General features: G+C 38.1%; 1 protein-coding gene across 1 annotated transcript; it reads left to right on the forward strand.

The window, feature by feature from the left end:
- The first annotated feature begins 366 nt into the window (after positions 1 to 366).
- LOC137408279 (betaine--homocysteine S-methyltransferase 1-like) lies at positions 367 to 23,497 on the forward strand. The gene is made up of 8 exons (XM_068094736.1): positions 367 to 674; positions 12,985 to 13,175; positions 16,470 to 16,664; positions 17,250 to 17,355; positions 18,851 to 19,032; positions 20,756 to 20,837; positions 22,482 to 22,659; positions 23,065 to 23,497. The coding sequence occupies exons 1-8, from the start codon at positions 650 to 652 to the stop codon at positions 23,177 to 23,179; spliced, it is 1,074 nt and encodes a 357-aa protein (XP_067950837.1). The 5' UTR covers positions 367 to 649; the 3' UTR covers positions 23,180 to 23,497.
- Positions 23,498 to 24,610: the final 1,113 nt, after the last annotated feature.

A 24,610-nucleotide genomic window follows, 5' to 3' on the forward strand; every position in this document is an offset into this window, starting at 1 on the left:
ACAATCTATCGTTGTAAAACCAGTTTTGTAGTATATAGAAAATGCCTTTAACAAGTTGGTTGTCAGTTGGTTGTAGTGGGAGTCTCCCAATCTTTTTTATTAGAGAAAAGTAGTAGTAAGCTCTTGCAAGCTCCATTGAGAAATATGTCTGCGGTGTTAGTGTGCGCAATATTATTATACCTATTTAACAATTTGTAGGTGAGTAAATACTACTGGCAGCACACGTGATGGTGTTTACTCACCGCGCTCTACAAGCGTTATATCGTACACACTCCCTTGCCCCCTTTCATCAAGTCACAATAACCAGCCTGCTATATTATTGATCTCACAACGAAATATAAGCAGTTTGTATACGCTGGTCCTATGAATAGCAGTCACAACCTTGCTAAGTTCTGCTGACCCAGTCTCAATAGCACTCTACTCTACAATTTACAGCTACTTGCCGTTACAGTAAACATTCACAGCTTTTCTACGGTGCCACGGTGTACGAGATAAGTTATCAGTGTTAATAGTGCCGGTAACTGCCATCCCTGAATAGCGCCATACTATCGATGTTTACATTGGCCAAACGCTGACAGCCCCTGGGCAGGAGTCGTGTCTAGTTCCTTATCAGTCTCCGCACTTTTACAGTGACACTCGGGCAGACAAGATGTCTAACGAGAGACAACCTAAAGGTATGGTACTCGCCGAAGAGGTTTAGATTATATCCAAGTAGTGTTTAACTGTTAGCTTCAGATAGCTGCCGGTAGGAAGCTGTCTATTTATATATCTTATAGGATTAATTCTTGGGTGGTGATGGATTGTGTGTGCTCGAGGTACAGGCTACTGCTCATATAAGTGGGCTTAGTAATATTTACCTGCCGTGTATAGCAGCTCATTGAATATTTTTATGGAAATTCACACAGACATATACATTGCCTGGATTAAGCTTAAAGCAACAATAATTTGCCTTCCAAATGTTTATGCATTCCCTGGAGAGAGACTTGTGATCAATGCTTCAAGGAATTAGCAGGTGAATTTAATGAGATTTTGTTACATACATACATACATCATACATAGACTGATCTATTCCTATGGCACGTGGAAACTGAACATCAAGCACTTTCTTTAGTAAATATACATGGAGAAAATGTTCTTATGTGCAGGAAAATGTCTTGCAATGGTATTATGATCACAATGGAGACCTTCCAGTACAATACAACTGTTGTAAAACCATTATTTTATTACATGTATATAGAAAATGCTGTTAAAAGTTTTGCCATCACTTTTATATATTATAATTATAACAATTGATGACAGCATTTTACATGAAGCATGTAGGCAGCAGGGCTTCTCACTAGAAATGAATATTTTTTAGTGATTTTTAGAAGCAAAAAGTTGTGTATGCTTACTTAAAGTCTGTGTTAATTTATTTGAACTTGCAGGAAGTCAGGAACTATTTATTACAATAATATAATAATTGCAGGAACTATTTATTACAATAATATAATAATTGCAGGAACTATTTATTACAATAATATAATAATTGCTGGAACTATTTATTACAAAACCATATATTTCTTCATTTAACATTGAATACATTATCCATAATATGCCAGTGTTATCTGTTTATACATGATACGCTATCTTGCAGCATGTTGAGCTTGTTTTTATCTCATATCCGTGACTAGCAACCACAAGCTGCAATATTCAACCTGCTAACTGTAGCCGTGAGTCCAATCAGTAGAGCCTCAGTATGAAAATACCAAGGTCGACCGGTGTGGTTAACTGGTGTCTGCGACTGGTATGGTCGACTGTTGTCCGCGACTGGTATGATTGACCGGTGTGTGCGACCGGTATATGCGACCGGTGTGTGCGATCGGTGTGTTTGCAATTAGCTGATACTTAACCAACAAACAATAGCTGAGGAAATTCAAAATGAACCGTAGCATGTACAAATGGGCTCAATTATCACCTTTATTATGTTCAACAACATGTATGCCTTATGAGAGGCATGCAAGGGCTGTGAATATAGGTATATAACAACATGTATGCCTTATGAGAGGCATGTAAGGGCTGTGAATATAGATATATAACAACATGTATGCCTTATGAGAGGCATGCAAGGGCTGTGAATATAGGTATATAACAACATGTATGCCTTATGAGAGGCATGTAAGGGCTGTGAATATAGATATATAACAACATGTATGCCTTATGAGAGGCATGCAAGGGCTGTGAATATAGGTATATAACAACATGTATGCCTTATGAGAGGCATGTAAGGGCTGTGAATATAGATATATAACAACATGTATGCCTTATGAGAGGCATGCAAGGGCTGTGAATATAGGTATATAACAACATGTATGCCTTATGAGAGGCATGCAAGGGCTGTGAATATAGATATATAACAACATGTATGCCTTATGAGAGGCATGCAAGGGCTGTGAATATAGATATATAACAACATGTATGCCTTATGAGAGGCATGCAAGGGCTGTGAATATAGATATATAACAACATGTATGCCTTATGAGAGGCATGCAAGGGCTGTGAATATAGATATATAACAACATGTATGCCTTATGAGAGGCATGCAAGGGCTGTGAATATAGGTATATAACAACATGTATGCCTTATGAGAGGCATGCAAGGGCTGTGAATATAGGTATATAACAACATGTATGCCTTATGAGAGGCATGCAAGGGCTGTGAATATAGATATATAACAACATGTATGCCTTATGAGAGGCATGTAAGGGCTGTGAATATAAGTATATAACAACATGTATGCCTTATGAGAGGCATGCAAGGGCTGTGAATATAGGTATATAACAACATGTATGCCTTATGAGAGGCATGTAAGGGCTGTGAATATAGGTATATAACAACATGTATGCCTAATGAGAGGCATGCAAGGGCTGTGAATATAGATATATAACAACATGTATGCCTTATGAGAGGCATGTAAGGGCTGTGAATATAAGTATATAACAACATGTATGCCTTATGAGAGGCATGCAAGGGCTGTGAATATAGGTATATAACAACATGTATGCCTTATGAGAGGCATGTAAGGGCTGTGAATATAGGTATATAACAACATGTATGCCTAATGAGAGGCATGCAAGGGCTGTGAATATAGATACCCTAGGACACTTATGTATTCGCGGCATCTAACTTTCGCGTTTTCGCGGCAACAGCCTTTCGCAAAAATTTCATGAGCGAAACTAAACTATCACAACGAACCAGCGAAAACGCGAAAATAAATGGCTTTCTTCATTGATATTCACAATAAAATCGTCATATTAGAAATGCAGGCAATTTTTGTATGTGATTGGCTCATTGGGCAAGTTTTGCTAAACTCAATATAGCTAATACACCGACTGAGCAGCTTGGCAAAACAAATTAAGATAAAAAGTTTTTTGGAAAAGCCTAGACAAATGAAGAAGATGATGATATTAGTTTAGTCATTGAATTTGTAACTGATGAGGATGACAGTCTGGTAGGGAAAGTCATAAAATTGAATAATAATTATTGTGGTGATGAATTTTATTACCAACCAAAAGCAATAACAACCCGGGGGCCATGGCCACCGCGTGCTATGAATACTTGAATTCTAATATTGGTACAACATCAGTCACTGCAGCAGTGACCTTGACCGTCATTGATAGTCCAGGAAACAAATGGTAGCAAGCGATCAAATTGCATTATTGATCTCGCCTACACATTTCTACTTGCGGTTCACAAGTACAAACTACGGTTCACAAGTACAAACTACCGTACTTTTCGGACTATTAGCCGCTACTTTTTTCTGATGATTTGAGCTATGCGGCTTATAGGTAAACCTACGAGGGTGCGGCTAATCACTGTGGCTTATTCTGTGGCTTTTTCTTTCACCGCTAGGGCGCACTAACTGGAATCTCCAATTAGTACACTTCTAGCTGTGAAAGAAAATACGAAACAATGCCTCGCGGTACTGTCCAGTTAGGCACTAAGTTAAAAAGCGTCGGATAATACGAAACTGTGCCGTTCTGCACTGTTCCGTTTTAAATGGCTTAGTTGCTGTCACGTTAAAAAGCAGTCCTTAGTTCTGCGGCCTATAGTAAGGTGCAGCTTATGTATTGTTTTATTATCGTTTTTGGAAAATAAAGCACATGCAGCTTATATAGAGGTGCGGTTCCAAACAGTACGGTAGTCCCAAATTGAAAAATATTTCGTACCAGTGAACTGGACCTGAGGAATCTAATGTTTGTTTTACTGCATTTATTTTCACATCACTTTATTTTCGCACTCATCAGAGCTGCGAAATTAAGTTCCAGCGAAATTTTACTCTGTATGCTACTCACGAAACTAAATACTAGCGAAATACAAGTGTCCTAGGGTATATAACAACATGTATGCCTTATGAGAGGCATGTAAGGGCTGTGAATATAGGTATATAACAACATGTATGCCTTATGAGAGGCATGCAAGGGCTGTGAATATAGGTATATAACAACATGTATGCCTTATGAGAGGCATGCAAGGGCTGTGAATATAGATATATAACAACATGTATGCCTTATGAGAGGCATGCAAGGGCTGTGAATATAGATATATAACAACATGTATGCCTTATGAGAGGCATGTAAGGGCTGTGAATATAGGTATATAACAACATGTATGCCTTATGAGAGGCATGCAAGGGCTGTGAATATAGGTATATAACAACATGTATGCCTTATGAGAGGCATGCAAGGGCTGTGAATATAGATATATAACAACGTGTATGCCTTATGAGAGGCATGCAAGGGCTGTGAATATAGGTATATAACAACATGTATGCCTTATGAGAGGCATGCAAGGGCTGTGAATATAGATATATAACAACATGTATGCCTTATGAGAGGCATGCAAGGCCTGTGAATATAGATATATAACAACATGTATGCCTTATGAGAGGCATGTAAGGGCTGTGAATATAGGTATATAACAACATGTATGCCTTATGAGAGGCATGCAAGGGCTGTGAATATAGGTATATAACAATGTGTATGCCTTATGAGAGGCATGTATGGGCTGTGAATATAGATATATAACAACATGTATGCCTTATGAGAGGCAGGTAAGGGCTGTGAATATAGGTATATAACAACATGTATGCCTTATGAGAGGCATGTAAGGGCTGTGAATATAGATATATAACAACATGTATGCCTTATGAGAGGCAGGTAAGGGCTGTGAATATAGGTATATAACAACATGTATGCCTTATGAGAGGCATGCAAGGGCTGTGAATATAGATATATAACAACATGTATGCCTTATGAGAGGCATGTAAGGGCTGTGAATATAGATATATAACAACATGTATGCCTTATGAGAGGCAGGTAAGGGCTGTGAATATAGGTATATAACAACATGTATGCCTTATGAGAGGCATGTAAGGGCTGTGAATATAGATATATAACAACATGTATGCCTTATGAGAGGCATGTAAGGGCTGTGAATATAGGTATATAACAACATGTATGCCTTATGAGAGGCATGTAAGGGCTGTGAATATAGGTATATAACAACATGTATGCCTTATGAGAGGCATGCAAGGGCTGTGAATATAGGTATATAACAACATGTATGCCTTATGAGAGGCATGCAAGGGCTGTGAATATAGATATATAACAACATGTATGCCTTATGAGAGGCATGTAAGGGCTGTGAATATAAGTATATAACAACATGTATGCCTTATGAGAGGCATGTAAGGGCTGTGAATATAGGTATATAACAACATGTATGCCTTATGAGAGGCATGTAAGGGCTGTGAATATAGATATATAGCAACATGTATGCCTTATGAGAGGCAGGTAAGGGCCGTGAATATAGGTATATATGGCAAATAAAATGGAGATCGTACGGTCTGCAAGCGTTTAGGCCTCTTACTAGATGTTAGCATGCTTTCAGCAAAATAAAAATTCTTAAAGATACCTTTAAATTTTAGTCAATCACAGTGTTTAATCACAGTGAAATAAACAATCATAGTTCTGGAGTGGGATCATCAGAAATGTTGCCTTGCAATATGCGTACAAGTACTTGTCAACTAGGGATTTACAGGCCAGTTTCATTTCATTATTAGTACATGATGTTGCATTGCTTTCAAGGATCTGCGCCAGACCCAGGGTTGATACTCTGAAAGAAACACCCACCTGACTAGGCCCAGACTTCGATATTGTACCCCCAATCACCTGGTTGGTCAATTTGAAATACACCCCTTAAACACTGAACACTGGGAGTTCCCTAGAGGCGCCAAAGTTCCACGCCCCACTAAACATCCAATATGATTCAGAAGCTATGACAATAATTTCTGCTAGGCCTTTAGCATATGTATCGTATGTGTAACATGGGCCCTTTCACTGGCTTGGCAAGAGAAGCCCCCTAAAGTAGCAAATTCACTGATAGTTCCCCATGGTCTGAAATCCCCCCTAAAAACGTGATTTTGGGCCGAGCCAAATAGGCCTTTTTGGGGGACTATCAAACCTGGAGCGCCAGACAGCTGCCGTATTCCTATTCCAGTCGAGAGCTCAGTTTAGAGGTACGATTGATGGAGTTCATTTCTGACCTTGTGATGTTTTCATTTCTGATCAAAGATATAAGTTTATCTGAAAGCCCGTAACTTAAAACGGCTATTTGAGCAGTGTGTGCCGCAATCATAAACAACATTGGCAAGCCGGTTACAGGGGTTACAAGGGTCAGTTATGCTGCTGGCAAATAGCCAGCTAGAATATGGACTAGAATATGGAGCTTAGATCGTAGATCTGTAGGGTATAGACAATAGACCATAGATTATGGAATATAAAGTAGTCTACATAGAACAGAAGAAACATGGGAGACTAAAGAAGATAAACTGTAGGCTATAAAACATAGACTGGGAACTATTGACTAAGGACATCTACTACATATATTACTATAGACTATTATAATAATAGTCTATACATACACACGATAAGTTCACCTGGTAGGCTCTGTTTTTGCCTGCTAGAACAATTTGTGAAAATCCTCGCTTGCTGTTTATATACATAATGTATGTTCAAAGTGACTTGAAATTGCAACACTACCTTGCCTTTATCCTTGACCTCGCCAACACTATAAAGTGACGACGATAACGGGGAAGTAAAAGAGACGGATTACACACCGTGACATAGAAAGTCATAAACATAGAGAGTCACTTCTCCTTGTTAGCAATTTGAAATGCTTCAAAGTCACTCTCTACTCTATGCAACAAAGTGTTTCTCCTTGCAATCACATTTTTACTTAACAAACAATTCTTGTCATAAAACAAAGTATTTTGACATTAAGATTTTTGGTTACATAAATAGCAAGATTTGCAAGGCTGCGATGTCATGTAAAAAAGCCAGTGATCCTAAAGTCATTGAGCTTATCTGAAAACAGTTTAAATAATTGTTGTTAATTAGGTCCACACAAGAGTTACACAATCACAAGGAGTTTTCTGTATTAGGAAGTCATGAGACACTTTTTAATAGAGAATTTCGCTTTTTCTGCTTTTACTGTAAACTTGTGAATTAAAGCCAGTGCCCTCCGCGTCAGCTCGTACATTTGACCTCAAATTTAAAAGACCCAAAAGTTTACTATTGAATGTCTTCCCTTAACTTCAATTCCGCTCAAATGGACGACTTACTATTTACTAAAGAAAATAATATTCACTTTTTAATATATTATAAGATTCAATCCAGGCTCAGGGTAACGGAGAAAGAGAATAAGAAATAGCTGAATATAGAATTACTGTATGTTCAGTTTTGATTCGAGTGACCCCCGCCTTGCATACTGCAGTTGCTTTGTTTGATTGATATATACATACGTGAAAAGCTTTCATTCTCTTGTTATACAGCCATCCCTTAATGTAACCACTAATGTACACCCTTAATGTACCCCCTTAATGTAACCCTTGATGTAACCCTTTAATGTAACCCTTCAATGTACCCTCTTAATGTACCCCTTAATGTAACCCCTTGATGTAACCCCTTAATGTAACCCTTTAATGTACCCTCTTAATGTACCCCTTAATGTACCCCCTTAATGTAACCACTAATGTACACCCTTAATGTACCCCCTTAATGTAACCCTTGATGTAACCCTTTAATGTAACCCCTTAATGTACCCTCTTAATGTACCCCTTAATGTAACCCCTTGATGTAACCCCTTAATGTAACCCCTTAATGTACCCTCTTAATGTACCCCTTAATGTAACCCCTTAATGTAACCCTCAATGTAACACCTTAATGTACCCCTTAATGTACCCCCTTAATGTAACACCTTAATGTACCCCCTAATGTACCCCCTTAATGTACCCCCTTAATGTACCCCCTTAATGTACCCCCTTAATGTAACACCTTAATGTACCCCCTAATGTACCCCCTTAATGTAACCCCTTAATGTACCCCCTTAATGTAACCCTTAATGTACCCCTTAATGTACCCCTAATGTACCCCCTTAATGTAACACCTTAATGTACCTCCTAATGTACCCCCTTAATGTAACCCCTTAATGTACCCCCTTAATGTAACCCTTAATGTACCCCTTAATGTACCCCTTAATGTACTCCCTTAATGTAACACCTTAATGTACCCCCTAATGTAACCCCTTAATGTAACCCTTAATGTAACCCTTAATGTAACCCCTAATGTACCCCCTTAATGTAACACCTTAATGTAACACCTTAATATACCCCTAATGTAACCCTTTAATATACCCCCTTAATGGAACCCTTAATGTACCCCCTTAATGTACCCCCTTAATGTAACCCCTCAATGTAACCCCTTAATGTAACCCTTTAATGTAACCCTTAATGTACCCCTTAAAGTACCCTCTTAATGTACCCCCTTAATGTACCCCCTTAATGTACCCCCTTAATGTAACACCTTAATGTACCCCTTAATGTACTTCCTTAATGTAACACCTTAATGTACCCCCTAATGTAACCCCTTAATGTAACCCTTAATGTAACCCTTAATGTAACCCCTTAATGTACCCCTTAATGTACCCCCTCAATGTAACCCCTTAATGTAACCCCTCAATGTAACCCCTTAATGTACCCCCTTAATGTAACCCCTCAATGTAACCCCTTAATGTAACCCCTTAATGTAACCCCTTAATGTAACCCTTAATGTACCCCTTAATGTACCCTCTTAATGTACCCCCTTAATGTACCCCTTAATGTACCCCCTTAATGTAACACCTTAATGTACCCCTTAATGTACTCCCTTAATGTAACCCCTTAATGTACCCGCTTAATGTAACCCCTTAATGTACCCCCTTAATGTACCCCCTTAATGTAACCCTTAATGTACCCCCTAATGTAACCCCTTAATGTACCCCCTTAATGTAACCCCTTAATGTACCACTTAATGTAACACCTTGATGTAATCCCTTAATGTAACCCCTTAATGTAACCCTTAATGTACCCCTTAATGTACCCTCTTAATGTACCCCCTTAATGTACCCCCTTAATGTAACACCTTAATGTACCCCTTAATGTACTCCCTTAATGTAACACCTAAATGTACCCCCTAATGTAACCCCTTAATGTAACCCTTAATGTAACCCCTTAATGTACTCCTTAATGTACCCCCTTAATGTAACACCTTAATGTAACACCTTAATGTACCCCTAATGTAACCCTTTAATGTACCCCCTTAATGTAACCCCTTAATGTACCCCCTTAATGTACCCCCTTAATGTAACCCCTCAATGTAACCCCTTAATGTACCCCCTTAATGTAACCCCTCAATGTAACCCCTTAATGTAACCCTTAATGTACCCCTTAATGTACCCTCTTAATGTACCCCCTTAATGTACCCCCTTAATGTACCCCCTAATGTAACACCTTAATGTACCCCTTAATGTACTCCCTTAATGTAACACCTTAATGTAACACCTTAATGTAACCCATTAATGTACCCCTTAATGTACCCCTAATGTAACCCTTTAATGTACCCCCTTAATGTAACCCATTAATGTACCCCTTAATGTACTCCCTTAATGTAACACCTTAATGTACCCTCTAATGTAACACCTTAATGTACCCCTAATGTAACCCCTTAATGTACCCGCTTAATGTACCCCCTTAATGTACCCCCTTAATGTACCCCTTAATGTAACACCTTAATGTACCCCTTAATGTACACCCTTAATGTACCCCTTAATGTACCCCTTAATGTACTCCCTTAATGTAACACCTTAATGTATCCCCTTAATGTAACCTCCTAATGTAACCCCCTAATGTAACCCCTTCATGTACCCCCTTAATGTACCCCCTTAATGTACCTCTCAATGTACCCCCTTAATGTAACACCTTAATATAACCCTTAATGTACCCCTTAATATACCCCTTAATGTACCCCCTAATGTAACACCTTAATGTACCCCTTAATGTAACCCCTTAATGTACCCCCTTAATGTACCCCCTTAATGTAACCCCTCAATGTAACCCTTTAATGTAACCCCTTAATGTAACCCCCTAATGTAACCCCTTAATGTACCCTCTTAATGTACCCCTCAATGTACCCCCTTAATGTAACATCTTAATGTACCCCCTACTGTAACCCCTTAATGTACCCGCTTAATGTAACCCCTTTATGTACCCCTTAATGTACCTCCTTAATGTAACACCTTAATGTACCCCCTAATGTAACCCCTTAATGTACCCACTTAATGTAACCCCTTAATGTACCCACTTAATGTACCCTTTAATGTAACCCCTCAATGTAACCCCTTAATGTACCCCCTTAATATAACCCTTAATGTACCCCTTAATGTACCCACTTAATGTACCCCCTTAATGTAACACCTTATTGTACCCCCTAATGTAACCCCTTATTGTACCCCCTTAATGTAACCCCTTAATGTACCACTTAATGTAACACCTTAATGTACCCCTCAATGTACCCCCTTAATGTAACACCTTTATGTACCCCCTACTGTAACCCCTTAATGTACCTCCTTAATGTACCCCCTTAATGTACCCCCTTAATGTAACCCCTCAATGTAACCCCTTAATTTAACCCCTTAATGTAACCCCTTAATGTAACCCTTAATGTAACCCCTAATGTAACAACTTAATGTAACCCCTTAATGTACCCCCTTAATGTAACCCCTCAATGTAACCCCTTAATTTAACCCCTTAATGTAACACCTTAATGTACCCCTTAATGTAACCCCTTAATGTACACCCTTAATGTACCCCTTAATGTAACCCCTCAATGTAACCCCTTAATGTAACGCTTTAATGTACCCTCTTAATGTACCCCTTAATGTACCCCTTAATGTAACCCCTTAATGTAACCCCTTAATGTAACCCCTTAATGTAACCCTTTTATGTACCTTCTTAATGTAACCCCTTAATGTACACCCTTAATGTACCCCTTAATGTAACCCCTCAATGTAACCCCTTAATGTAACGCTTTAATGTACCCTCTTAATGTACCCCTTAATGTACCCCTTAATGTAACGCCTTAATGTAACACCTTAATGTACCCCCTTAATGTACACCCTTAATTTACACCCTTAATGTACACCCTTAATGTAACCCCTTATTGTAGGATGTTTATCACCACAACAAGTTAGTGGGGAATCATTCAATCCATAGCTGTTTGCTTTACCCTGCTCATATGTAAAACCTTGTTTCCATATCGATTTCGAGACTCCGGCGGTAACTTGCGCAGCAAAACGCTAAGCTCGTCGGCATCTATTCACAGCAGGGATTATGTGTATGCCACAGTTTCCATTTACTTAACATTTCCATAATTCGTTTCTATATTATGTCCATTTCCATGACATTTCCATAATTCATTTCCATACCATTTGCATTTCCATAATTCATTTCCAGAACTCATTTCCATATTATTTCCATTTCCATAATCCATTTCCATATTATTTCCATTTCCATAATTCATATCTATATTATTTTCATTTCCATAACATTTCCATATTTCTAAAATAAAATTTCCATATCCATTTCAATAAAATTATGGAAATATTTATGTTTATGAAAATGGATAAAGAAAAGTAAACATTTCCATAATATGTTTAGCACCCCCTGGTTCACATATCAAGCTGCATCGCTAAACATAATGGCGTAATCAAATAAAATGTTCGTTCGCCATGCCGTTTCCCTCAATGGTGACCTTCATCTGTACAGTGCATTTTGGGCAGGTTTTGCATGCGGTCTTCAGCGAAATTTGAACAATGCTAAACTATTGCGTTGCCACAGGCAACTACCGGTGGTCCTCGGCGGTACCCGGCGCATAGGTTCCCGTTTCACTGCTATAGCTTGCGGTGCTGTCGCCGGTGCTTTCCGACGTATATTGGAACCAGGCTTAAAATCTTGTTAAATTGGAATTAATTAAAATGTTCATTTTTGCTGTTGACCACACCAAACCATTGATTCAGTAATGTACCTATAAAGATAGGGACATACTCATTCCTACCTCTGAATGCACTTTGGAAAAATTTATGGTGCATTCAAGTCTATTTTGTTGACAAATTTGATAAGTCTAGTCTTATCAGGAATTACTTGCTGACTGTCATGACACGCTGACTGTCACGACACGCTGACTGTCACAATGCGCTGACTGTCACAACACCCTGACTGTCACGACACGCTGACTGTCACAACTCGCTGACTGTAACAACACGCTGACTGTCACAACACGCCGACTGTCACGACGCTCTGACTGTCACAACACGCTGACTGTCATGACACGCTGACTGTCGCAACACGCTGACTGTCACAACGCGCCGACTGTCACAACACGCTGACTTTCACAACGAGCGGACTATCACAACAGGCTGACTGTCATGACGCGCTGACTATCACGACACGCTGACTTTCACAACATGCTGACTGTTGCACTGACACTGTCTGCTGCCTCCTTCGATGCTATCTTACATCTCAGAGATCTCTTGGTTAATGATGCATGAAAAATAGAAATACTTTTTTTATAGATTTGGTAGAGTTTTTAAAAACTCAGAAACCGCTGGTGATTGCTGAAGGATACCTGTTTGAGTTTTTACGAAGAGGAAGAGTGCGAGCAGGAAGCCTTGTGCCTGAAGTTGTCCTTGACTGTCCTGAGGCTGTACGGGCAATGCACCAGGAGTTCGTCGATGCAGGAAGTGATGTCGTGCAAGCCTTCACAGTATGTTTACAGCGACTACCAGTTTGTATGAGACTAGGTAGTGGCAATGAAGGGGTCTCGCAGTTATGTGCCAGCCTACATGGGGTTTCTCTGCTCTAATCCTGACATAGCGGCCTTTTTGCCTAAGTTCGTTGTAGAGCTCAGCCTAATCCTTAAAATAAGACTAGTATTAATGAGTACAACATTTTACATGATTTTTGTACCTCCAATATGTAAGAGTTAGTTGAAGAGCTAAAGCGATGTGAGAGCAGCCGTGATACAAGCAGTAAGGTTTTTTTACCCACACCTGTCAAAAAATGTTCAGTGTGTTAGCGGTTTTCTTTGAAGTTAGACAACCTTGTAAAAACTTAATGACTATGGCTCCAGAGTGAACTGACTTGGTCTGCACATTAACCTGGTCTACATATTAACCTGGCACATTAACCTGGCACATTAACCTGATGCATTAACCTGACACATTAACCTGACACATTAACATGATACATTAACCTGACACACTAACCTGACACATTAACCTGACACATTAACATGATACATTAACATGATACATTAACCTGACACATTAACCTGACACATTAACCTGACACATTTACCTGACACGTTAACCTGATACATTAACCTGATGTATTAACCTGACGCATTAACCTGATGCATTAATCTGACACATTAACCTGACACATTAACCTGACACATTAACCTGACACCTTAACCTGATACATTAACCTGACACATTAACCTGACGCATTAACCTGACGCATTAACCTGACGCATTAACCTGACGCATTAACCTGACGCATTAACCTAACGCATTAACCTGACGCATTAACCTGACACATTAACCTGGTACATTAACCTGACGCATTAACCAGACACATTAACCTGGGACATTAACCTGACGCATTAACCTGACACATTAACCTGACGCATTAACCTGACACATTAGCCTGACACATTAACCTGACGCATTAACCTGACACATTAACCTGGTACATTAACCTGACGCATTAACCTGACACATTAACCTAGTACATTAACCTGACGCATTAACCTGACACATTAACCTGACACATTAACCTGACACAGTCAGCATATTTTTAAAAGTTCTCTTTAAAAAAGTCAATTTGATCTTATTCAAGAGTTACTTCCTCTTAAAATAATATCCAATCTTTTGGCATGATCAATGACACGGCCCATAGACGAACTCTAATTATTGTCACTAGTACCACAACAGTATACCAGAGAGATTAAGTATCCACGAAATTATTCTGAAATGCTAAAAGGGTACAGATTGGTTCAGGTGCTAGAGTGTTGGTCAACCAGGCTGAATGTCACAAGTTCAAATCCTGTCTGACGCATTCCCTTTCCACTCCCATTCTCCACTCTCACTGTAGTATATACATAGAGCTATGCAGCCAACCATCCCATTCTCCACTCTCAATATAGTATATTCATAGAGCTATATATAGTATATTCATAGAGCTATGCAGCCAACCATCCCATTCTCCACTCTCACTATAGTATTTTCATAGAGCTATGCAGCCAACCATCCCATTCTCCACTCTCACTATAGTATATTCATAGAGCTATGCAGCCAACCATCCCAATCTCCACTCTCACTATAGTATATTCATAGAGCTATGCAGCCAACCATCCCATTCTCCACTCTCACTATAGTATATTCATAGAGCTATGCAGCCAACCATCCCATTCTCCACTCTCACTATAGTATATTCATAGAGCTATGCAGCCAACCATCCCATTCTCCACTCTCACTATAGTATATTCATAGAGCTATGCAGCCAACCATCCCATTCTCCACTCTCACTGTAGAATATTCATAGAGCTATGCAGCCAACCAACTAGTCAATAGCTTTTTTAGCTTTATATAAGACTAGCAGAATTCCTAGCGTTGCTCGGGTATTACAAATCAGCTTATAAACAGTGATATTAATGCTACACTCACAAAATCAGCTTACAAACAATGTCATTTGCCATTAGCCTGGCATCTTGCCAATGGCTAATTTAAAGGTTGACTTGCAACAAATTTCACATTACAGTTATTTGGGATCAAAAAATTCACTATGTCTTACACTGTTGTGTAGTAGGTGCCAAATATGTGGAAATGTGATTACAAGCTCTTAAAAGTTAAAAAACGAACAGCTAATCGCAGCCACACGAAAACGCCGTAGATTGGAATCCCTTTCCAAAACGGCTCAAATGGGATGTAGCTGAACACGATGGCTTCTGTTTACACTTTCATGCAACCTCATTCGTCGAAATATTTTTACAAATATACTTCATGCATTCAATAAAACCATGTCGATTGCCCTTACGCATTTTTTTCATCATCATTGTAAAGCTGTCATTTTGAGCACTGATATTTCAAAACGCACCGTAAAAATTTGTTTAATTTTTTAACCTTAGCTTGAAGGAGTGTATATCATCCTCCAATAAACATGACGAGCCTGTTGGTCGCCTGTGATATTCGAAAACGGCTCCAGAAATTGTTCGCGCCGTTTGGCAGGAAGTATGGGTCACATGGTCAGATTATGACTCGACGATTAGACCAAGCCGAAACGAAACTGTAAAGTAGCGAGCAGCTATATTTAATAAGAGTTTCTGATAGAACCCGAAGTGTTTGTCATAAACTAGTGCTACGAGATGTTTTATATTGAGCCTTTTATTGGCCTTTCATTTCATTTGATCAAAAACAATAACCACAATGTTTGAGTACGTCGTCGAAAAAAAGAGATTCCAATTAACGGCGTTTTCGTGATGGCTGCGATTGACTAACTGTTCATTTTTGAGCTTTAAAGAGCTGATTATCACATTCCCACATATTTTGCACCTACATCACAACAGAATAAGACATGATGAATCTTTTGATATCAAATAACTGTAATGTGAAGTTTGTTTCAAATCAACTTTTAAGTAAGCTAGTTATCTATAGCCCTTACTAATACATGAGATGGCGTTGCGTTGGCGTTGCATATTACAAGTACTACAGTGTTGTGTTGCTATATATAACAAGTACACAGTGTTGTTTTGTGTTGTTATATATTACCAGTACTGCAGTGTTGTGTTTGTTATATATTACCAATACTACAGTATTGTGTTGTTATATATTACCAGTACTACATAGTTGTGTTGTTGTATATTACCAGTACTGCAGTCTTTTGTTTGTTATATATTACCATTACTACAGTGTTGTGTTGTTATATATTACCAGTACTACAGTGTTGTGTTTGTTATATGTTACCATTACTACAGTGTTGTGGTGTTATATATTACCAGTATTATGCACACCGACAAAAAATGAAGGACGTGGGCAGAGAGAATGAATTAGAAGGAATAAACAAGCGAGCTCTAGAAATAGCAAGGTCTGTGGCCATTGAAAATGACAAATTCTTTGCCGGAGGTCTATGTAACAGCAACCTGTGGGACCCAGATGATCAGAGCACTGTTGAAGCCTGTGAACAGATGTTTTCCGTGAGTTGCTCACATATGCTTGTAATTACCTTGTTATAGCTCACGGACTTACATACATACGCTTTTAGTTACTGTCATATCAGACATGAGGATATACTTATTGACTTTTTGACTACGTACATAACTGAACAAGGTATCTTTGTTAAATGCCTCACATTTAACACCAGTGAATAATTTTGTTTATTTTGTTCTGACTGACAAATAGCAATGACTATGAACAGAGTTTTGGTAATTGTTATTCTTTAATGAAAATCAATTTTGCCACATGTGTAGGCTCTACATGTGTGGGCTCTACATGAGTGGGCTCTACATGTGTGGGCTCTACATTTGTGGGCTCTACATGTGTGGGCTCTACATGAGTGGGCTCTACATGTGTGGGCTCTACATTTGTGGGCTCTACATGTGTGGGCTTTACATGTGTGGGCTCTACATGTGTGGCCTTTATAGTTCAATTTGATGACGACTGATTGAGTTTTCTAAAGCCAGAGTTATGGTCCCCTGATTGAGCCTATGCCCATTTCTTGGAAGGATGTAAAGCTGGCAGCATTCAATTAATTTTCACGTTGCTGTTTACCTCTGATACAGGAACAGTGCCAGTGGGCAAAAGATGCAGGAGTCGACTACATGATTGCTGAAACCTTTTGGGACTACGGAGAGGCTTCTTTGGCTTTGAAAATCCTCAAAAAATTTGGTTAGTTGAGTCTTTTCTTATACACCAATTTATATACGTAGCATTAGCAGGCCTAAAGTGCAACAATAAATAATTACAACAATAAATACTTTAATTACACCAGTAAATACTTTAATTACAACAATAAATTTTTCAATCACAACAATAAATACTTTAATTATAGCAATAAATATTTTAATTACAACAATAAACACTTTAATTATAGCAATAAATACTTTAATTACAACAATAAATACTTGGTAGTTTTTGCACCGCTTTACACTTTGTATAGAAACAAAGTCTGAGTAAAAAATATTATTACAAGTATATTTATTATTGTAAATATACTATAAATATAAAAAAGAATTTATATATAAATATATATAACATCATTATTTATTATATTTTATAATTTCCAATATTATAATATTTTATAATTTGTATGATATAATTATTATACTACATGCTAAATATGTATTAAATGTTTAAATATTTTATTACATTATACAGTAGGTATATAAATTATTAAAAATATTATTACTCATAATTATATTGATACACACTTCTTGGAATTATAATTGCGACAAGATGATGATTTTGTCTCTAAAGCAAGGCGTTATATGTGCTGTAGAAATTTTTCAATTAATTACTAAAAGTTTGGTTCTCGAAAAAAATTAATTAGCCATTTTGTAAAAAGTTTGTGAGTTGTTCAGAGTAAAAATATGAAATTAAAATTGTCTTCTTTGTTCATTCTCTGTAATAGGTAAAGAATGAACAGATGTTCGTATAGCTAAATCATATTTTTAACATTTGTTCAGAGAAATATTTTGATTATCAATTAGCATTCACTACTGCTCGTCCACGTATTCAGGTGGAGTTGTCTAACCTTGGTTGATGGTTAGCTATATAAGTTCAGATGTTGTTGTTGAATACTGCTGAAACACATACTCATCCGCATTATGAATCGCTTGCAGTAAGGTCGCAGCAAGGTCGCAGTAAGGTCGCAGTAAATAAAACCTAATGTTGCAGACATACTTTAGCTACAGCCATAGATGGGGATAGTAGATCGATGTAGAAAAGTATTCTATAAAAGCAGCATTATTTATTGTTAGTGCTTTTCAGTGAGGATGAATAATTAGACTGAAATGCTAATCTAAGGCTTCATGTGCTTCATGGTATTCATTAGATATTTACATTTTAGTGATGACATCATGCATTTCATTATTCAGTAAATCTAAAACTTGAGATGCTGATACTCCCTGTTAGTGTCGGTACCAGTACCGTGATTGTGGTATTTCTTGCTGTAAAGAGGTCAGTCAACTTGTTGGCTGTTATCTTTCACTGATCCGGTTTGTGTTTATATCAATATCGTGATCTAAGAGTTTATGGCGTAGGTAGACACTTTCACAGGCGCAACATTTGAGCTGCGCTCATGTATCACCCTTTTATGGAGATCAGGAAAGCTCTAACTGCTCTCCCTTTTATTTTTACTTGATTAGCAACCCATATGTTTCAGGCTTCACCACTGTGATCAGCATTTGCCCAGTGAACCCTCGCGGGATGACTTTTGATGGTTTACCGATACCAGAAGCTCTACGACGTTTGCAAGAGGAAGGAGCGGATGTTGTCTCCCTCAACTGTAGTAGAGGACCAGCTACAATGATGCCTCTTATTGAAGAATGTCGAAAAGTTTGCAAGGTATCTATAGAGTAGCTTTATGGTTTATCTGGAGTAGCTCTGTGGTATCGCTAAAGGTGCTCTATGGTCTCTCTCGAGTAACTCTATAGTATCCCTAGCGTAGCTTTATGGTATCTCTAGAGTTGCTCTATTGTACCTTTAAAGTAGCTCTATGGTATCTTTAGAGCAGCTCTATTGTACCTCTCAAGTAGCTTTATGATATCTCTAAAGTAGCTCTATGGTATCTCTAGAGTTTCTCTATTGTATCTCTCGAGTAGCTCTATGGTATCTCTAGAGTAGCTCTATAGTATCTCTAGAGTAGCTCTAGTGTATCTCTCGAGTAGTTCTATGATATCTTTAGAGTAGCTCTATGGTATCTACATGTATAGCGTAGCTATAGAGGGCATTTCTAGTATAGCTTCATGAAATTGGAGCAACAACTGTGTTTTTCTCATGCTTTAGTCAGATAGTGTGAGTGTCAAATCATTACATGATTTAAGATGTGGCATTATTATAAACCCACTTGGAAATGTCGTAGAAGCTAATTTGCATGACATTGGATACAACTCATGATTTCTGAGTTCTCATTGACATGACAGGTAGCCTAGGGATTTGTAAATAAAAAGTTTAGAAGGTGATACCTTGGTTATGACAGAAAGAGAATTGGGTCTCAAGTTGCTCACTGTGCCTTATCAACAAATCAGATCAGTTCGGTGTGACAACTCCCTCATCAAAATGCATAGACTATTCATATTAGAATACACCGTAAGAGATCAACGACAGCAAAACTGGTTGCGGAAGCAATTTAAATTTAATTCAAAGTATGGAGAGTGCATTCTTTAAATAAATTTATATTTACTTTTCATAACTTAAAAAAGTTCTGGTTTTTGCATCTCAAGCGATAATAGAGGCTTGTCTACAGTTTAATGACAAAGCTGTAATATTGATCCAAGTGTGGCTTCCTTGAGGAGTGGCAGCTTGTTACACGTGTAAATAATTAAGGTTTACTCTACTCAATATTGAGGGTTACAAGTCAGCACATTCTACAGCTGGAAGCGTTGAGCTTTTCCTGCTTCACAAAATCCCAGCAAAAATGGTAGAAACGTCAATTTTTAGCTTGTCCAATTGCAACCTTTTTGTGTTGCAAAGATTGAGCTTTGAAATGATGTTATTATGTAAATATTATAGAAACTAAAAAAGTAGAATTTGACTCCTTAGGCTGATCTAAAAGTAATATATAAAATCTGTCTTCTGTTGTGACAGCGTTGAAAGCTTGGAGTAGCAGCACTTTAGCGCTACTCATATTCAGGTCAAGAGTAAAAACATTAAGTTAAAATTTATCATAAATTTGTACTCCAGCAGTCTAGACTGCCGTGTGAGAGATCGTCAGGCGCGATAATGACAGACACGGCTCTTGTTATAGTAAAGGTTAAAGGTTACAATCTAAAAATTGGTTGGAGCTTTTTGAACTTAGGGAAGTTTTCCATTTGGTGTCTTTAAATCAGACTATAGCATAGAAAATATGACAACGTAAATTGATTTTATTGAACAATGTTAAACTTGCTGTTCATTTGAACCGACTTCTAATCTTATCATAGAATTCTTCCAAGTCTGTCAGCAAAAAACTTTACATCTGTTATAGCTTTGTTATAGTTCATTTCATCTGTTAACTTTTATAGCTTCTGCACCTTCTATCCATATGTCATTTCTTAGCACCTGCCAACTCCATTCGTTATTTTTCAAGGGACCTTTGGGCTGCCTTCCAATCTGCTATCGGACTGATGCGCAAACCCCCAATTTCCAGTCTCTGAAGCACCTTGGCTCAGGTTCGTAACTATAGTTGAGGTGTGAACTTATATAATATTTTCTAATCCCACGACCAAATGAGCGGAGCGAAGTTTTAGAGTTTTTATAATAAATGCATGTGCACACAACTTACGAAAATTATTCATCAACAACGTCACAAACCTTCGTTTTGAAATCTCATCAACAAATTTAACCATCGTTTTGTAGAGTCCTTTAAGTATAATAACGATACAAAACACATAAACCTATCCAAATATATTACCAAGTCTTTGAAAAGTTTTGACAGTATCTTAAAACTTACCCATCTGAACGAATGATACACAAATATACAGATTTATTTAGCCGAAAATCGTTATTAAAACTTGCTAAGCCTTACTTTTATCAAAGTTAAGACCGGAAATTGAAACGCCGAGTGACAGAGAATAGAACGATTAAGTCGTGCTCATTTTACGAAAAAATAACATGCACATTTCACCAGTCTATAGCATTGTCGAATTGCCGAAGGTTTCTGTAACTAATGTAGGAGTACTGGAATCGTTTCATTTTTGCCGATTTCAAAGTGACTGACATTTTAGACACTGCTGAGTACTTTGGTATTCTAACTGATGTCCAACGCAGTGTAAGTAAAGGAAATGACGATGATATTTTTTTCTAACGATTCTTATGAGATTATTACAGTATTTAATTATAAGTTTGGATGACTACAGAACAATGACTAAGTAGTACAGATTTTCTAAAAATCTATATAAATATCACAACTTCTTGATATTGTTAGCTATGAAGTTTTAAAATGTAAACAAAATTGTGCATTGGTTTTATATTATTACTATATTAATAATATTGGTTATTCTAATAATATCAGCGCATTTTACTTCTAATATTGGCCAATATTGCAATTCTCCTATTGCAAGGGGAGAGATATAAACATATAATCTTTTCCTTTCATTATTGCTATTTGTTGTATATAATAACACCCACACCCAGTACATTACAGATACCATTGCAGTTATTCTATTGCACTGCAGTGCCATTTGACTGCTAATATTGCATTTCTCAACCATCAGTACCCTTTCTTTTTTCCAATATCACTTTGGTCGTGGGCTGTATGACTGTGGAATTTCTAGTTTGTAAAATATCCATGTAAGATGTAACCTGTAAATAGCTAGAATTACTTAAATAGCTGGAGTTACCCGCTCTATGAGACTGTCTTTTCTTGTGGCCTTGTCTGACGAGTATTAACTGGCAAAGTATAAGTGAAACTGAGTTCTATAAACCAGTGAAAATAAAAAATGAGTTATGTAGAGAATGGGTGAATGTTAGGTCATAATTGAAGACTGTTTGAGTAATCTCTCACAGATGACCTACCGTGTGTCTGCTAAGGGTCACAGATGACCTACCGTGTGTCTGCTAAGGGTACTACAAGCAGTGTCTGGGCAAGTCTTATTTTAAGAGTATTGTCACACACATAATGGTTCTATAATCTTGGCTGGACATGTCTGAGTCCAGTGGCAAGGAACCTCAACAACTGGGGAAATGCCCAGTCGCAAAGAGAAATTTAATGTTGAATATCATTGTTGTGATAACCGGTAGCCTTTTTCAGGAACTGAACTCGAACCTGTTCTATTCTGTCTCACTCTACAGTTGGTCATATTGTCTGTTCGTAGATAAATCATGTTACCCGCATGACCTTATACAACACTCGTGTGCCTACGAAGACATTCGCCAGTATGCCCAAAAGTGTAAGGAGATTGGTGTAGATTATGTTGGGCTGTGCTGTGGCAATGACCCAACCTACATGAGAACCTTGGCTAAGTGCTTCGACAGGAAAACAGCTCTAGACAAGTAAAAGTCTATCTTTTCTTATTGTCAGCAAGTAGCGGGTGTAGACAGCTAGTGGCGGGTATGGACAGCTAATAACAGGTGCGGACAACTAGTGGTAGGTATGGAAAGCTAGTAGCAGGTGTAGACAGCTAGTAGCAGGTGTGGACAGCGAGTAGCAGGTGTGGACAGCTAGTAGCAAGTGTAGATAGCTAGTAGCAGATGTGGACAGCTAGTAGCAGATGTGGAGTCTACCAACTATACAGGGTATTCAGTGTAACTTTTGCTAGACTGAACAGAACGCAATTAAACTCGATTCTAAAAGCATTGGAGAGACATTTAAGAACATGGATGAAGGGCTCATCTATCGTATGCTAACCTGTTAAGTATTAGTGGTTCATGGACTGGTACAAATACTTGCTGTTGTAGGTATGGCACCGACAGAGGGAAGAATGTCGTGGTAGGAGACTATGAGGGAGACGACTCAACATCGGGTGTCAAGGTCAATAGATATGCGAGACTGGCTAGTTTTGCACTGGAGTGAAGACAGTTGGAGTGTATGTATGACAGTGTTTATGACTTTGAGCTCCTTTGTTTGGCTTAATAATATTTCTTTGCTGTCTCCAGTGTTGTACACAAATTTTAGTTGTACAAACATTGAGCAGCCAAATATTCTATTTTCTTCGATTAAATAAAGTACACTCTTTTTGTTTGTTGGTGTTATCTTATCTTGCTGTCCAGTATTTTGAATTTCTAATAAGTACTTTTTCCTTGTTTTTACTAACACTCTTCCGTTCTCTATCATAAATTTCTCATGTTCTAGATCTGTTCTGGTTGAGTTGACCCTTTAATGAATTAAACACTCGGATTCAACTCACTTGAGACTTTCGATGCTCTAAAGATCAATTTAGCTGCAAATCATTGTGATTGCCTATCAGGTGATGGTTTCCATGTCTATCTGCTACAGCTTGCAGAGACCTATTTGCCTGTTAATGGAGTCATCGTTGCAATTAAGGGTGCTTTCACAAGTTAAATTCTCACCAGGTCTTTATTACTGCTAGCACCCTAACAGTCCGGAGCACACTCAAAGGTCATTAGGTGTGATAACTAGATGTACAATTATTCTCTAATACCTAGAGTGATCGTTTGGCGTGGTTGTTAAAGCGTTGATGACCGTGAGCTACGATAACTGATCGCTTGTTTCCAACCTTCAGTGTCTTGAGTCTTACTTGAGCTACAATAACTGATCACTTGTTTCCAACCTTCAGTGTCTTGACTTTTACGATAACTCATCGCTTGTTTCCAACCTTCAGTGTCTTGAGTCTTACTTGAGCTACGATAACTGATCGCTTGTTTCCAACCTTCAGTGTCTTGAGTCTTACTTGAGCTACGATAACTGATCACTTGTTTCCAACCTTCAGTGTCTTGAGTCTTACTTGAGCTACGATAACTCATCACTTGTTTCCAACCTTCAGTGTCTTGAGTCTTACTTGAGCTACAATAACTGATCACTTGTTTCCAACTTTCAGTGTCTTGAGTCTTACTTGAGCTACGATAACTCATCGCTTGTTTCCAACTTTCAGTGTCTTGAGTCTTACTTGAGCTACAATAACTGATCGCTTGTTTCCAACTTTCAGTGTCTTGAGTCTTATTTGAGCTACGATAACTCATCGCTTGTTTCCAGCCTTCAGTGTCTTGAGTCTTACTTGAGCTACGATAACTCATCGCTTGTTTCCAACCTTCAGTGTCTTGAGTCTTACTTGAGCTACGATAACTCATCGCTTGTTTCCAACTTTCAGTGTCTTGAGTCTTACTTGAGCTACGATAACTGATCGCTTGTTTCCATCTTTCAGTGTCTTGAGTCTTACTTGAGCTACGATAACTGATCGCTTGTTTCCAACCTTCAGTGTCTTGACTCTTACGATAACTCATCGCTTGTTTCCAACCTTCAGTGTCTTGAGTCTTACTTGAGCTA

This window comes from Watersipora subatra, chromosome 11 (genome assembly GCF_963576615.1).
Source record: "Watersipora subatra chromosome 11, tzWatSuba1.1, whole genome shotgun sequence".
In the NCBI taxonomy this organism is placed as follows: domain Eukaryota; kingdom Metazoa; phylum Bryozoa; class Gymnolaemata; order Cheilostomatida; family Watersiporidae; genus Watersipora; species Watersipora subatra.

What these genes read in the sequence shown, in the direction of transcription:
- LOC137408279 (XM_068094736.1), top strand. Translation starts at nt 650, where the DNA reads ATGTCTAACGAGAGACAACCTAAAG. An exon ending in TAACGAGAGACAACCTAAAG is followed by an intron (nt 675 to 12,984) that starts GTATGGTACTCG and finishes CTTTTTTTATAG; the next exon opens with ATTTGGTAGAGTTTTTAAAA. An exon ending in TCTGAAGCACCTTGGCTCAG is followed by an intron (nt 20,838 to 22,481) that starts GTTCGTAACTAT and finishes GTCTGTTCGTAG; the next exon opens with ATAAATCATGTTACCCGCAT.